At 45.2% G+C, this 16201-nt stretch overlaps 1 protein-coding gene across 1 annotated transcript in view; it reads left to right on the forward strand.

Annotated features, from left to right (window-relative positions):
* The window catches only part of IL1RAPL2 (interleukin 1 receptor accessory protein like 2), a 905895-nt gene that overhangs the window by 135046 nt on the left and 754648 nt on the right, over positions 1-16201 (forward strand). The window contains 1 exon segment of the mRNA XM_040405738.1: positions 15055-15241. Coding sequence (XP_040261672.1) covers positions 15055-15241 — 187 coding nt within the window.

Genomic DNA, 16201 nt, shown 5'->3' on the forward strand with positions numbered 1-16201 from the left:
TCACCTGTTGGGTGCCATAACAGCGACCATGAAATCCAGGAAATGCAGGTCCCACATGCATGCTGGGCCCCTGTGGATCAACAGGGGCCCAGCATGCATGTGGGACCTGCATTTCCTGGATTTCATTTTAAAAAGTTATTAGCATAGCATTTACTATGTAATATACTTTTGTACTCTACCTTTGGTTTGTAGAGTGCTGTTCCCCTATGTGTTTGTCAAATGTATATTTGCAGCCACACTGCGACGTGCACCTACGCATTGGAATATGCTGACCCCCCTTTTTTGTGTTTGTACCACCACCAGCATGATCCACCTGCTTCCTCTCTTCCCCTATGTTACGTGCTGGCCAATCCCCTGTCGAAGGCGCAGGCCCGGATGCCTCCCGGCCTGCACCTGGACCTTCGCAAGCACCATCAGCGACCACATCCACTTCTGTGTCCCAGCGCAGCATCCAAATGTCCTTACCCCAGGCATTTGAGCGGAAGCGAAAATACCCAGCCACCCACCCACCCACAGGCCATAGCACTAAATGCGCAGCTTTCCAAATTACTGGCCCTAGAAATGTTGCCATTTAGGCTAGAGTATACTGAGGCCTTCCACAGCCTGTTGTCAGCGGCGGTCCCACGTTTCTCAGTCCCCAGCCGCCACTATTTTTCAAGGTGTGCCGTGCCCGCCTTACACCAACTTGTGTCCCGTAACATCACACGTGCCCTGACCAACGCAGTTACTGGGAAGGTCCACTTAACCACAGACACATGGACAAATGCATTCGGCCAGGGATGCTGCATTTCCCTGATGGCACGCTGGGTGAATGTTGTGGAGGCTGGGAGCGAATCGTACCCTGGGATGGCACAGGTGCTACCGACGCCAAGTATTGCAGGCCCTACGTCGATCAGGGTTTCCGACAGCACCTACGTTAGTGGCTCCAACCCTTACTTATCCTCCTCCGCCTCCTCCTCCACTTCCACCTCCACCTCCAAATTATCCACGTGCAGCACCAGTCAGTCATCAGTCGGTAGCTGGAAGCAGTGTAGCACTGCAGTAGGGAAGCAGCAACAGGCCGTGCTGGAGCTGATATGCTTAGGAGACAGACAGCACACTGCCGCAGAGCTGGGCAGGGGATAAGAGACCAGACAGAGCTGTGGCTCTCACCACTCAACCTAGAATCAGGCATGGTTGTGTCTGATAATGGCCGTAACTTGGTGGCGGCTTTGGAGCTCGGCAAGCTTAGACACATCGCATGCCTTGCCCACGTCTTCAACCTTGTGGTTCAGCGGTTTCTCAAAACCTACCCCAATTTGCCTGAGCTACTGGTGAAGGTGCGCCGTGTATGTGCATATTTCCGCAAGTCACCAACAGCTTCAGCCGGTCTGTCAACACTGCAGCAGCGCTTAAAATTGCCAGCTCATCGGCTGTTGTGCGACGTGTGCACATGCTGGAACTCCACGTTCCACATGTTGGCCAGGCTTTGTGAGCAGGAGAGGGCAGTAGTAGAATACCAGCTGCAACATGGTTGTCGCCTTTCCAGTCAGCTTTCACTATTCACATGTGAGCAGTGGCCATGGATGTCTGACCTCTGTGAGGTTTAAAGAAACTTTGAGGAATCAACACAGATGGTGAGCGGCGATAACGCTATTATCAGCGTAACCATCCCACTTCTGTGTCTACTCAAACGCTCACTGCTCACAATTAAGAATGACACTTTGCATGTGGAAGAGGTGGAAATGGGGGAAGACATTACACTGCGTGATAGCTAGACCACCCTCAGTTCGTCTTCTCATCGCGAATTGGACGATGAGGAGCAGGAGACAGTTGCCTCCACTTCAGAGGGTAGTACCCATGGAGGTTTAATTTCATCTGTTCAGCGTGGGTGGGCAGAAGAGGAGGAAGAGGATGAGGAGATTGAGAGTGATCTTCCTGATGACGACAGCGAAGTCTTGCCTTTTGGTACTCTGGCACACATGGCTGACTTCATGTTAGGCTCCCTTTCCCGCAACCTGCGCATTATATGCATTTTAGACAACACGGATTGCTGGTTGTTCACCCTTCTCGACCCCCGCTACAAAGAGAACTTCTCATCTCTCATTCCTCTCCATCTCTCAAGGGGAACACACACCAGTTACAGGGGCAGGGCAACACTCTCCAAAGCCTGGGACAGTTACATGACACCCCGCCAGCATTTTCACCCTGATGTGCGGCCTAGTGTCACAAGGAGAGAACATTTTTGGAAGATGGTGAAGGAGTACATAGCAGACCGTGTCAGCGTCCTCAATGATCCCTCAGTGCCTTACAACTACTGGGTGTCCAACCTGGACACGTGGCACGAACTGGCACTTTACACTTTGGAGGTGCTGGCCTGCCCTGCCGCCAGCGTTTTGTCTGAGAGGGTATTTAAGTGCTGCTGGTGACATTACAACAAATAAGCGTATCTGCCTGTCAACTGAAAATGCTGACAGGTTGAGGCTACTTTCACACTCGCGTTTGGTGCGGATCCGTCTTGTATCTGCACAGAAAAGTCTAAATCAAAACGATTCAATTGCACCATATTGTGTCAGTGAAAAACGGATCCGTCCACATTGACTTACATTGTAAGTCAGGAAGGATCCGTTTGGCTGCGCATAGTCAGGCGGTCAACAAAACGCTGCAAGCTGCGTTTTAGTGACCGTCTGAAAAACATAACGGAGACCAAACGCAGACAAATTGATGCATTCTGAACGGATCCTTATCCATTTAGAATGCATTGGGGCTGAACTGATCCGTTTTGGGCCGCTTTTAAGAGCCCTGAAACGGATCTCACATGCGGACCCAGAAACGCCAGTGTGAAAGTAGCCTAAATTATAAAAATGAACAAGGCCTGAATTGACCATGACTTCTCGACTCCACCAGAGGAAAGCGGCTGAACATAAAGGCACTTTAAATGTGTTGTTTATAATGTACTGAATACACTGTATTCCCATACACTCCTTCCACCACAAACAAAGGTATATGGTTGAATCTTCCTTTTCTCATGATCCTCCTCCTCTTTCATCATATCAACATGCTTATTCGTCACATATAATGCCCTCGCATATATGCCCTTCAAATATAATGTTTTACAGGGTCAGCTTACCTGCAGGCCCTCACATATAATTTTTTAGAGGGTCAGCTCAGCTGCAGGCCCTCGCATATACTTTTTTAGAGGGTTAGCTCACCAGCAGGCCTTCAACTACAATCTTTTACTGGGTCAGCTCACCAGCAGGCTCGCACCTCAAATCTTTTACAGGGTCAGCTCACCAGCAGGCCCGCACCTCAAATCTTTTACAGGGTCAGCTCACCAGCAGGCCCACAACTCAAGTCTTATACAGGGTCAGCTCACCTGAAGGCCCTCGCATTTAATTTTTTAGAGGGTCAGCTCACCAGCAGGCCTTCACCTACAATCTTTTACAAGGTCAGCTCACCATCAGGCCTGCACCTCAAATCTTTTACAGGGTCAACTCACAGCAGGCCCGCACCTCAAATCTTTTACAGGGTCAGCTCACAGCAGGTCCGCACCTCAAATCTTTTACAGGGTCAGCTCACCTGCAGGCTCTTGCATATCGTTTTTTAAAGGGTCAGCTCATCTGCAGGCCCTTGCATATAATGTTTTACAGGGTCAGCTCACCAGCATGCGCTCGCATATAATTTTTTATAGGGTCAGCTCACCAGCAGGCTTGCACCTAAAATCTTTTACAGGGTAAGCTCACTTGCAGGCCCGCACCTAAAATCTTTTATTGGGTCAGCTCACCTGCAGGCCTTCACCCTATTATACCTAATAGTTAATTTGCGCACATGCTGCCTTGCTTGGATGTGGTAGCCATAGCCGTTTCTCAGGCTCTCTCTCCTGAATCAAAAACTGATTCCCCATTACCAGTAGTTCTAATTTTTTGCGCTGACCGAATAGATCGTCGCCGTCAGGGGGACGTGCGATCGGCCACAGGTTAACTAGAGTCACCAAAGCTGTAGAAGGCCCTCACCCATAATGTTTTAGATGGTCAGATTAGCAGGCCCTTGATCCAAATGTTTTTGAGGTTCACTAGCAGGCCCTTCTTTTTGTGTAATAAAGGGTGTATTGAAGTGCCGGTTCCTCGTAATTTTTGGCAGCCCTTTCACTTAGTACATAGGCTTTATGAGTGTAGGAGTCTCACTACATGAACAATTGTATCACATGGTGAATTTATGTGATATACAGGTTGTATCGGAGTGCCTCTTCCTTGTAATTTTTGCCAGCACTTACACTTTATATGCAAGTAAATATACAGGAAAGAATGTTTCCTATCAATTATTCCTCTAAAAACGATTTTTTTATTCGGTTTTGTGCTTATTATTGTCAGTCTGTAAAAGTGGCATACTATTTGGACAACATCGTTACCAGCAGCAACCTGCGAGTCCAAGATGTATCCAGACATCCTCCCCATTATGTTATAGAACCATTTCGGTGGTGTTTCCGTAAATTTCTGACATTTTTCTATGAACCAGGCACCTGGTTTAATGCTCGGGTTCTCCCATTGACTTCCATTATACTCGTGTGCTTGTCGAGCACCCGAACATCCCGATGTGTTTGGCCCGAGCCCCCAAGCATTCGAGCACTGCGGTGCTCGATCAACACTAGTGCCTAGTACTAAGGGAGAGTTCCTCTTGTTTGCTCCTAGGGAACAAAGGATCCGGGACATAGATCCCAGACAGAACCTAAAAGAAAAACAAGGAAATGTGTTTCCTGTACTAAAAAGCTACAGTAATCGTCCAAAAAACTATTATGCCCTGATTGTATTGCCAAACTTCTGAAGGAGGAACAGCCATCCTTCCTCTTTGATCTGAGGTCTATGATAAGAGATGAAGTACAGGCTTCAGTCTCAAGTTTGATTCCTCCTCCACCTGTTTCACCGCCAGTATAAAAAAAAAAAAAAATGATAGAATTCAGCTGGAATCTGATTCAGATGAACAAGGCAGGAATACTTACTATTTTGATGGGGAATTAGAGGAAGAGTTAGTCATTCCTTCAGTTTCTTCTGAAGACCAGAAAAAATATATTTTTTCTTTGGAAGATTTAGACTGTCTACTATCGGCTGTAAGTGAAACCATGGAGGTGGAGGAGGTTCAGCAACTCAGGACGAGATGTTTGACGGATTAAGGGCAAAGAAAAAGAAGCTGTTTCCGGTTAATTCCAACTTGAGAGAGATGATACTAGTAGAATGGGAAGATGCAGAAAATAAACTTTCTATTCCTTGGTAATTCAGAAGTCATCTCCGCTTTAATCCTGATGACACTAAATTATGGGAAGAGGTTCCAAATATAGATGTCCAGGTAGCTAAAGTTGCAAAAAAGACGACAATCCCATTTCAAGACTCGTCCCAATTAAAATATACCATGGACCAAAAATTTGATGGGCTCCTAATAAGAGTCTGGGAATTTTCATCAGCAACAATTAATACTAATTTTGCCACAATGTCTGTAGCCAGAGCAATGGGATTATGGCTCAATCAACTGGAGAACCATTTAACGCTCAAGACATCTGTCACGAGGGCGTCAAGAGCCACGTCTGACTCCGGGGTCAGGAAGTCACAGCGGGTGGCTGCGCATTCGATGTACAAAGACAGTGCTGTTTCGTAATGGTAGCTTTCTGGGTTTGCCTTGAATCCTTTTTGGCTCACTCAGGGATCCGTAGCTTCTCCTCCTCAGCTGTTTCTTGTCCAGCAATCCCAACCTCCTTATATTCCCATCTCCCACTTCTCTGGTTGCCAGATATAGAGCTTCCTGCCTGGACTTCTATACTGACCCACTGGAGCTGTGTAGCTGTGTTCCCTGGTTGTTGTTCCAGAGCGTTACCCTCCGGATCCCTGTTGGGCCTTGGTGGTCTGCTGTTGTCGCCCACCTGGGATTATGTGTTTGTCTGTATTGTCTGTCCTCTCCTTGGTGTTTTCCTCTTAGTGTCAGTGGTGCGGACTAGTGATCCCATCGCCCAGTTCACTACACAGGGCTCATCTTAGGGAAAGCCAGGGTTTAGGCACGTGATCGGCGTACGGGTGAGGAACCCGTCTAGGGACGTCAGGGCAGTCAGGTGCCAGCCGCAAGGTGAGTCAGGGGTCACCACCTTTCCCTCTCCCTTGGACAGGGCCTTCCCATTTCCCTCCTTTTGTATGACGCCGTTCATTACATTATATCTGGCCCTTATTTTGTGAAGGTAAAAAAAATAAAAATAGATTCTTTCTACCTACTTAGAATCCAGTATGGATCTAATTGCTGCTTTGTCAAAGCAACTTCAAGGCCTGTCTTTGGAGGTGGCAGGATTGAAGGCGTCGGTCCTCCAGCAACAGCAGTAATTGCAACAGACCGCAAGCCCAGCGGTTGCTACAGGTAACCAGGTTGTTGCGGAACCCAAGGTTGCTCTTCCTGACAGATTTTCTGGGGGAAGAGACAAATTTGTGACGTTCCGTGAGGCTGTAAATTATATTTTAAACTGCGCCCTTACTCCTCTGGTAATGAAGAACAGCGGGTGGGGGTTGTTATTTCCCTGCTGCAGGGGGACCCGCAATCCTGGGCGTTCTCTTTACCCACTGATTCCCAGGCTTTCCGGTCAGTGGATGAATTTTTTGGGGCCTTGGGTCTCATATATGAACACCCTGACCGAGTCGCTCTGGCTGAATCAAAATTACTGAGACTCCTACAGGGAGAGCGGCCAGTAAAGGAGTATTGCGCAGAGTTCCGTAGGTGGGCTACGGATACCCAGTGGAATGACCCGGCTCTCAGAAGTCAGTTCTGCTCTGGGTTATCCGAAAAGATTAAGGATGCGCTTGCGCTGTATGAGACCCCCTTTTCCCTTGATGCGGTGATGTCCCTTTCTATCAGAATAGATAGACGACTTAGGGACAGATTGAAAAATCCGGAGCAATTGGTAACCCCTCCCAAGCAGCAATTAGTCTGTACGGACCTAGCCGAGCCTATGCAGCTAGGAGGAACTACTCGTCAGGTCCGTCCTAGTGAGGCTTGCCGTAGGCGTGGGGTTTGTTTTTTCTGTGGGGAGAGGGGTCATTTTATTAATGTCTGTCCTTCCTTCCTCAAAAACAAAATACCGTCGGAAAACTACTAACCCAAGGCTGTGTGGAGGATGTCAGCCGGGGGTATACGTTTCCTCCATACGAACATCGCAATTTGTGTTGCCAGCGGTTGTTGTTTTTGGCGTTAAGACGGAGACTATTTCTTTTTTTCTAGACAGTGGAGCAGGAGTAAATTTGATAGATGCCCATTTTGCCCACACTATGGGTTTGTCTCTCTGTACGCTACAGAGACCTATTCCCATATTCGCTATTGATTCTGCTCCTCTGTCTCAGAGAAACCTCACTCACATTGTCTATAACTTACACCTTCGGGTAGGGGACCACCATAACGAGTTGCTTTCATGTTATGTTCTGGAGGGGCTTCCCACTCCGGTGGTGTTGGGTCTTCCCTGGTTGGTAGAGCACAATCCAGTGGTGGTTTGGCAGTCCAGGGAGATATTGGAGTGGAGTGAGCAGTGCAGAGAAAATTGCTTAAATAGCAATTGCTTAGTCGCCTCCATAGCTACCCTACCCACATTTGTTTCGGACTTTGAGGACGTTTTTTCTGAAAAGGGTTGTCAGAAGTTACCACCTCACTGTCCTTATGATTGCCCGGTTAACCTGATTCCCGGTGCAAAATTACCTAAGACCAGGTTATATAATCTTTCGGGTCCAGAGAGACAAGCCATGAAAGATTATATCTCCGAGAGCTTGGCTAAGGGACACATCAGACCCTCTTCTTCACCCGTGGCTGCAGGGTTTTTCTTCGTTAAAAAGAAAGATGGGGGCCTGCGTCCTTGCCTAGATTTTCGCGAATTAAACCGGATAACCATCCGAGACCCATACCCTCTTCCTCTCATTCCTGACCTGTTTAATCAGATTGCGGGTGCTAGGTGGTTCTCCAAACTCGATCTTAGGGGGGCCTACAATCTGATTCGTATCAAGGAAGGGGATGAGTGGAAGACAGCTTTTAACACCCCTGAGGGGCATTATGAAAATCTAGTCATGCCTTTCGGTCTGACCAATGCTGTCTTCCAACATTTCGTTAATGATATTTTTAATCATCTTATCGGCAGGTTTGTGGTGATATACCTAGATGATATTTTAATTTATTCGGCGGATCTGAAAACACATGAGGTGCATGTCAGACAGGTACTGCAGGTCCTACGGACGAATAAATTATATGCTAAAATTGAAAAGTGTGTTTTCGCTGTTCAGGAAATACAGTTCCTAGGGTATTTATTATCTGCTTCAGGTTTCCGTATGGATCCTAGGTAGGTCCAGGCAATTTTAGATTGGGATCTTCCTGAGAACCTCAAAGCACTGCAACGGTTCTTGGGCTTCGCAAATTTCTATAGAAAATTAATTAAAAATTATTCGGTGATTGTAAAACCCCTTACTGACATGACTAGGAAGGGGACTGATTTTTCTAAATGGTCTGACGCCGCTAAAATTGCTTTTTCCTTTCTAAAAGAGAGGTTTACCTCGGCACCTGTACTATTCCAACCTGATGTCTCCCAGCCTTTTATTGTTGAAGTAGATGCGTCAGAGGTGGGAGTGGGGGCTGTGCTGTCTCAGGGTCCGTCTCCTGGCAAATGGCGTCCTTGTGCTTTCTTTTCTAAAAAACTATCTGCAGCAGAGAAGAACTATGATATTGGCAATAGGGAACTATTAGCTATTAAACTAGCATTTGAAGAATGGCGTCACTTTTTAGAGGGGGCAATCCACCCTTCACTGTGATTACGGACCACAAAAACCTTCTGTACCTCGAATCAGCTAAGCGTCTCACCCCTAGACAAGCTAGGTGGTCGCTATTTTTTACCAGGTTTCAACTTTGTTATTACCTATCGTCCTGGGGCAAAAAATACCAAGGCAGATGCATTATTGCGTTGTTTCCCTGGAGGGGGTAATGTGAGTGATCCGGTACCCATTCTACAAAGAGGAGTGGTTGTCTCTGCGGTACACTCTGTTCTAGAGGGGAAGGTGTTAGAGGCCCAGGGGGACGCCCCGGTCTCTTGCCCCTCTGAGAAATTGTTTGTACCGTTGAACCTGCGTCTCGAATTATTAAAGGAACATCATAATTCGGCACTTGCTGGGCACCCGGGTAGTAAAGCAACCTTGGAGCTATTGTCTCGTCGTTTTTGGTGGCCAAGGTTGCGTCAGGATGTAATGGATTTTGTGTCTTCTTGTTCTACTTGTGCGCGCGCGAAAGTCTCTCATACACGTCCTGCAGGGTCTTTATTACCACTTGTCATTCCCAATAGGCCATGGACACATCTGTCAATGGATTTTATCACTGACTTACCTTTGTCTGCAGGTAAAACAGTTATCTTGGTAGAAGTGGACAGGTTTAGCAAAATGGTACACTTCATTGCGTTACCCGCACTATCTAATGCTAAGACTCTTGCTCAGGTATTCATCAGTGAAATCGTGAAGCTTCACGGGGTCCCTTCCGATGTTGTTTCGGATTGGGGAACCCAGTTTATTTCTAAATTTTGGAAAGCTTTTTGTTCCCGTTTGGGGGTACACTTGTCCTTTTCCTCAGCTTTCCATCCTCAGTCGAATGGACAGACTGAGCGTACCAACCAAAACCTTGAGACATATCTAAGATGTTTTGTGTCTGAAAACCAAGAGGTGTGGTCATCATATTTACCGTTAGCTGAGTTTGCCATAAATAATCGCCGTCAGGAATCTACTGGCAAGTCACCATTTCTTGGTGCATATGGTTTTCATCCCCAATTCTGTACTTTCAAAGAGGGGGGGTCTTCTGGGGTTCCCGAAGAGGAACGGTTTTCGTCGTCTCTTTCATCTGTATGGCAGAAAGTGCAAGCTAATTTGAAAAATATGGGAGGTAAATATAAATGCATGGCTGATAAAAAACGGTCGCCAGGTCCGGACCTAGGAGTGAATGACTATGTGTGGTTATCTACTAGGAATATTAAATTAAAGGTTCCCTCTTGGAAACTGGGTCCTAGGTTTATTGGTCCTTACAAAATAGTAGCCATCATTAACCCTGTGGCTTTTCGCCTGGAGCTACCTCAGACTTTTAAAATTCATAACGTCTTCCATAAATCGTTACTCAAAAAGTATGTTCCACCTCTAGAACCATCACCGCTGCCACCCCCTCCTGTTATTGTGGATGGTAATCTAGAGTTTCAAATATCCAAAATTTTTGATTCTCGTCGGGTCCGCTGTTCTCTTCAATATCTGGTGCATTGGAGGGGTTATGGTCCCGACGAAAGAATGTGGGTTCCAGCGTCTGAGGTAAACGCCGACAGGTTAGTTCGGGTTTTTCATGCCTCTCATCCTGAGAGACCTAGTCCTGAGTGTCCGGAGGCCCCTCGTGGAAGGGGGGGTACTGTCACTAGGGCGTCAAGAGCCACGTCTGACTCCGTTATACCCGGGGTCAGGAAGTCGCAACGGGTGGCTGCGCGTTCGATGTACAAAGACAGTGCTGTTTCGTAATGGTAGCTTTCTGGGTTTGCCTTGATACCCGGGGTCAGGAAGTCGCAACGGGTGGCTGCGCGTTCGATGTACAAAGACAGTGCTGTTTCGTAATGGTAGCTTTCTGGGTTTGCCTTGAATCCTTTTTGGCTCACTCAGAGATCCGTAGCTTCTCCTCCTCAGCTATTTCTTGTCCAGCAATCCCAACCTCCTTATATTCCCATCTCCCACTTCTCTGGTTGCCAGATATAGAGCTTCCTGCCTGGACTTCTATACTGACCCACTGGAGCTGTGTAGCTGTGTTCCCTGGTTGTTGTTCCAGAATGCTACCGTCCGGATCCCTGTTGGGCCTTGGTGGTCTGCTGTTGTCGCCCACCTGGGATTATATGTTTGTCTGTATTGTCTGTCCTCTCCTTGGTGTTTTCCTCTTAGTGTCAGTGGTGCGGACTAGTGATCCCACCGCCCCGTTCACTACACAGGGCTCATCTTAGGGAAAGCCAGGGTTTAGGCACGTGTTCGGCGTACGGGTGAGGAACCCATCTAGGGACGTCAGGGCAGTCAGGTGCCAGCCGCAAGGTGAGTCAGGGGTCACCACCTTTCCCTCTCCCTTGGACAGGGCCTTCCCATTTCCCTCCCTTTGCGTGACGCCGGTCATTACAACATCTAGAGAAGAGATTCTAGAATCTCTACCTCATCTAAAAATGGCTACAGCTTTCATGGTGGACGCCTCTGCGAAATCTATCCGTTTTGCAGCGAGAAGTGGAACATTATCAAATACTGCTAGAAGGGCCTTATGGCTGAAGACCTGGATTCCCGACGCTTCTAAGAACAAGTTATGTACAATACAATTCTTTGGTTCCTATGTATTTGGACCAGTACTGGACACCATTTTAGAAAGAGCTGCTGACAAGAAAAAGGGATTTTCGGAAGATAAGCCCAAGAAAAGTCAACCCTTTTGGAAGACAAACAGGCAATCCCAATACTCGACGAGTAGAGGGAAGGGAGAATCTGGTAGATGGAGCTACCCGAAAGGGGGCAGAGGGAGAGGGTTTCTTCTCAACCCCAATAACACAAATAATCCCAGTAAACAATGACGCCATCCCTGTGGGCGGAAGACTACGTCAGTCAGGAATGGATTTCCATTACAGGAAATTCCTGGCTAATCCGAACCATTCAGGATTGTTACAAACTAGAATTCAAGTCTCCCCCCCACAGAGATTTCAGATAACCGATCCTTACTCAGAATCATTACAGATTCAACTTCTACAGGATATTCAGTCTCTTTGCAGGATGAATGCCATTGTTCCAGTGCTCTCTCATCAACAGTTCAAGGGTCACTATTCCAAAATATTCCTAGTAAAAAAGTCAAATGGATCTTTCAGAACCATTATAAATCTAAAATTCCTGAACAGGTGGTTCTCCTATCACAAGTTCAAGATGGAATCTATTTGGTCGGCCACTCCACTCATTGCCCCAGCAGCATTCATGTGCACAATAGACCTGAAGGATGCATATTATCATATCCCTATTCATCCTCATTGTCAAAAGTATCTGAGATTTGCCATAAAGGTGGACAGTCACATACGTAATTTCCAATTTCAATGTCTGCCATTAGAAATTTTGTCAGCTCTGAGGATTTTTACCAAACTGATGGTAGAAGTGATGGCTCACCTAAGACATTACAAAATAATTATAATCCCATATCTGGATGATTTTTTATTAACAGCCTTATCTTCAGATAACCCTGCAGGTGCTAACAAAATTGGGGTGGATTATCAACTACGACAAATCAGATCTACGGTTGGAAACCAGGAAGATCTTCTTGGGTACCCTTTTAGATTCAGTGGAAGAAATGTCTTTTCTGCCTATACCCAAACAAAAGACATTGGTGATAAAGTTCCATTACTTCAAGAAGAAGAGAAATTGCACAATCAGAGAGGCAATGAGAATTCTGGCCATTATGACATCCTGCATACCCATGATTCCCCGGGCCCATTTTTATTCAAGACCATTACAGAAATTGATCCTATCTGGTTGGTACAAGAGTCAGGAATCCCTAGACAGAAGGATATCCCTTACCACGGGGGTAAACAAAATCCCTCAACTGGTGGCTAGTTCCAAACAACCTACAGAAAGGAATCTCCTGGAAACTGGATCCAATTGTGACAGTGACCACCGATGCCAGCAAGTTAGGCTGGGGAGCCCATGTGGCAGATCAATACTTTCAGGGAGAATGGTCACCTCTAGAGGATTTGGGATCTTCAAATTTAAAAGAACTAATGGTGGTTCTGAAGACTCTGAAACAGGCCGAAAATATTGTAAAAGGGAAACACTTTGAGATATTCTCAGACAACATCACTACGGTGTGTTGCCTCAAACTCCAGGGGGGGACCAGAAACCCCTTGCTGCAGAGGGTGTCAAATCAGATTTTTCACTGGGCCCAGTCCAAAGTATTATCAATTTCAGCCCTACATCTAAAGGGCAAGGAAAACTCTATGGCAGATTTCCTGAGCAGGAACTAAATCGATCCTGGAGAGTGGATGCTAAACAAAGAAGTGTTCCAGGAATTATGACATCATCAGATAAACCTTTTTGCTGTTTCTACTATCTAAATCCAAAAAACAATCCTCTAGCAGTGGACGCAATGTCACAAATCTGGGACATAGACTTTGCCTATGCCTTCCCACCAATTCCTCTTATTCCAGCAGTATTGAGGAAGATCGTCGAGAGCACTGCAAAGGTGCTATTAATTACTCTGACCTGGTTCAAAAGTAGCTGGTATTCGCTCCTCAGAGCAATTTGCATAGAAGATCCATTAATCCTTCCCAGGAGAGAGGATCTTCTTGTTCAGGGCCCTCTGATGCACCCAGATCTGAAGACCTTGAGTTTGACGGCCTGGATCCTGAAAGGGAAATGTTAAAAAGGCAAGGTCTGTCTGAAAAAGTAATCTCAACATTACAAAATAGTTGGAAGCCAGTTACTTCGGCCATTTACGGGAAAATCTGGAAAAAAAATTGTTCCTGGTTGTCTACGGAACACCCAGACTATTCCTCACCTGCCATTTCATATATCCTAGATTTCCTTGAAAAAAGGTTTGATTTAGGGTTGAGACCTAGTACCTTAAAAGTCCATGTTTCGGCTATTTCTGCTTACCGAGATTTCCCGTTAGCAGAACATAGATGGGTTAAAAGATTTTTTAAAGCTGTTTCCAGATTAAAACCTACGATAATACAAATTATTCCATCATGGGATCTAACCTTAGTCCTAAACTCCGTTCGTGAACCACCTTTTGAACCTTTAGATAATATCTCACCAAAATATTTGACCAAGAAGACAGCCTTCCTCGTAGAATAGGGGAGATTCAGGCTCTCTCTATGAAAGAACCCTATCTAAAACTCCTTGATGACTTATGGTTGTGTGCTTTATTTTAATTACCTCTTTGCAAAAGGTGTAGCTGAAATACCTGAACTCAACAATTAGAGAAGGTGGTCACATATTTTGGCCATATAGTGTGTAAGTGTGCACATACACGGTTTGACCTGGCCCTGGGATCTGCATGTAGATTATCGCCAATTTCCAAAAATGTGTTTTGGGTCTGATTTGGTTGAATGAACTGAATCAAAAGTAGTCCAGTTGCCCTAAAAAGTCATGTATGACACTCGGAAGACAGTATCCAACCACTTTCAAGCTCTCTAAGACCAAGACAGCATTAATAATGTCAAAGTGACGGTGACATATATGGCTATGGGTGGCAGATGCCTTCTTCTCTGTTTTCTGATCTATAAAATGGTGGGTGCCATTTTGAGTAAATCACAAATGCTTCAGATTCACTGAAATTAGAATTGTTTGGGGAAATTTGCAACAAATTCTACTCCTATAGAATAAATTTTCTCATCTGTAACATTCACATGTACAGTTTTTGATCAGTTTTTTTTATGTTCTTATAAAAGCCAAAAGAGAAGGTGAGAACTTTTTTTTTAAACCATAATTTATCTTGTATAAAACTATATTCAAAAACCTGAACTAAACGTATTCATAAGCTACACATGTGAATTTACCCTCAGAATGTACTTTCACAAAAGAAGAGCAGAATCAGAAACTATATGAAACTATAAGGCTACATGCACACGACTACATTAAAACTGACATTTTTAACGGATGTTTTATTCATTGATGACTTTTTATGAGAAACGGACGTTAAAAATTGACCCATTCAATTGTATGGGGGCAGTTTGTCAGTGAAAAACAGACAAGATAGAACATGTTCTATTTTTTTATGTCCGTTTTTCACTGACCGTCAAAAAAACTGCCGTGGGATTAATCCCATAGACTACCATTGGTCTTAAAACAGACATATGATGGCCATTAAAAATGTCCATCACATGTCATGTGCATGTAGCCTACGGCTAAAACGTGTTTAAATGATCTGTGTATGTTGTGACCTAAAACATGGGCTCTTCAACAATTTCAGACTGAAATACAATTATAATGGCTTCTAGTAATGTTGTTTATGGGGGAAGTACAGTAGATTTCATCACAGAAGTGTCCTTTCTACTTATAGAAACTCCACATACTGCATGAAAGTATCAATGTCTTTGACGGTGGCAGAACACGAGGCGGGACTCTGTTACAACAGCAGAATACGATACATCGAAAAAGCGGAAGTCACCAAAACGAAAATGATCTCATGTCCTGATATTGACGACTACAGGACATTGAATGAAAGCACAGAAGTCGCATGGTATAAGGTAAAATAGTTTATAATATAATAGAAATGTAAAATGTTTTGTTTTTGTAAATATTTTTTATATTTACATTTTATAATAAATATTTTTTATTTTATATTAGATATTTTATAACATGTATAGTACAAATAGTTGACCAGAGGCAATGTATTATTGTAACTGACTGGAAAAGTCCTAGTGGTTGACAGTAGAACTAGCACTATAGTGTGGAATAATTGACCCCAACAAATAACTCCCAAAAAATTGTGATTAAGGGGTTTGATAAACCTGCTTCCACAAAATACTGATTGAGGGGTTTGATATACCAGTTTCCGCAAAATACTGATTAAGGGGTTTGATATACCTGCTTCCACAAAATACAGATTGAGCGGTGTGATATACCAGCTTCCACCAAATATTGATTAAGGGATTCTATATACCTGCTTCCACAAAATACTGATTAACGGGATTGATATACGTGCTTCCACTAAATATTGATTAAGGCCTACGATACACCTGCTTTCACAAAATACTGATTAAGGGGTTTGATATAACTGCTTCCACCAAATATTGATTAAGTGGTTCTGTTATACCTGCTTCCAAAAAATACAGATTGAGGGGTGCAATATACCTGCTTCCACAAAATACTGATTAAGAGGATTGATATATAGAGATGGCCTTGCTGTTCGCCTGGCGGTCGTTTCGCTGCGAACTTTGCTTGTTCTTGATTCGCCGAGGTATAGGGATGGTAGGGGTCGGGCAGGTGCACCAGGCCAGGGCCTAAGTGGGAAGTTGGAGAAGGCGCGTGCGATAACTTCAAAGGGCGCACCAGAGTTGGTTCAGTGGCTCACTTAGCCTTCTGCACCCTCCTCATCCTCTGTGTCTGCACCCTCCTCACTCTCTGCTGGGTGCACCCCCAAAGACACCACCACCACCACCATAGCCCCTCCACTCGAGTCAGAGAAATTATTTTCCCATCCATTC

The sequence above is a fragment of the Bufo bufo genome, chromosome 8, assembly GCF_905171765.1.
Source record: "Bufo bufo chromosome 8, aBufBuf1.1, whole genome shotgun sequence".
NCBI classification, from domain to species: domain Eukaryota; kingdom Metazoa; phylum Chordata; class Amphibia; order Anura; family Bufonidae; genus Bufo; species Bufo bufo.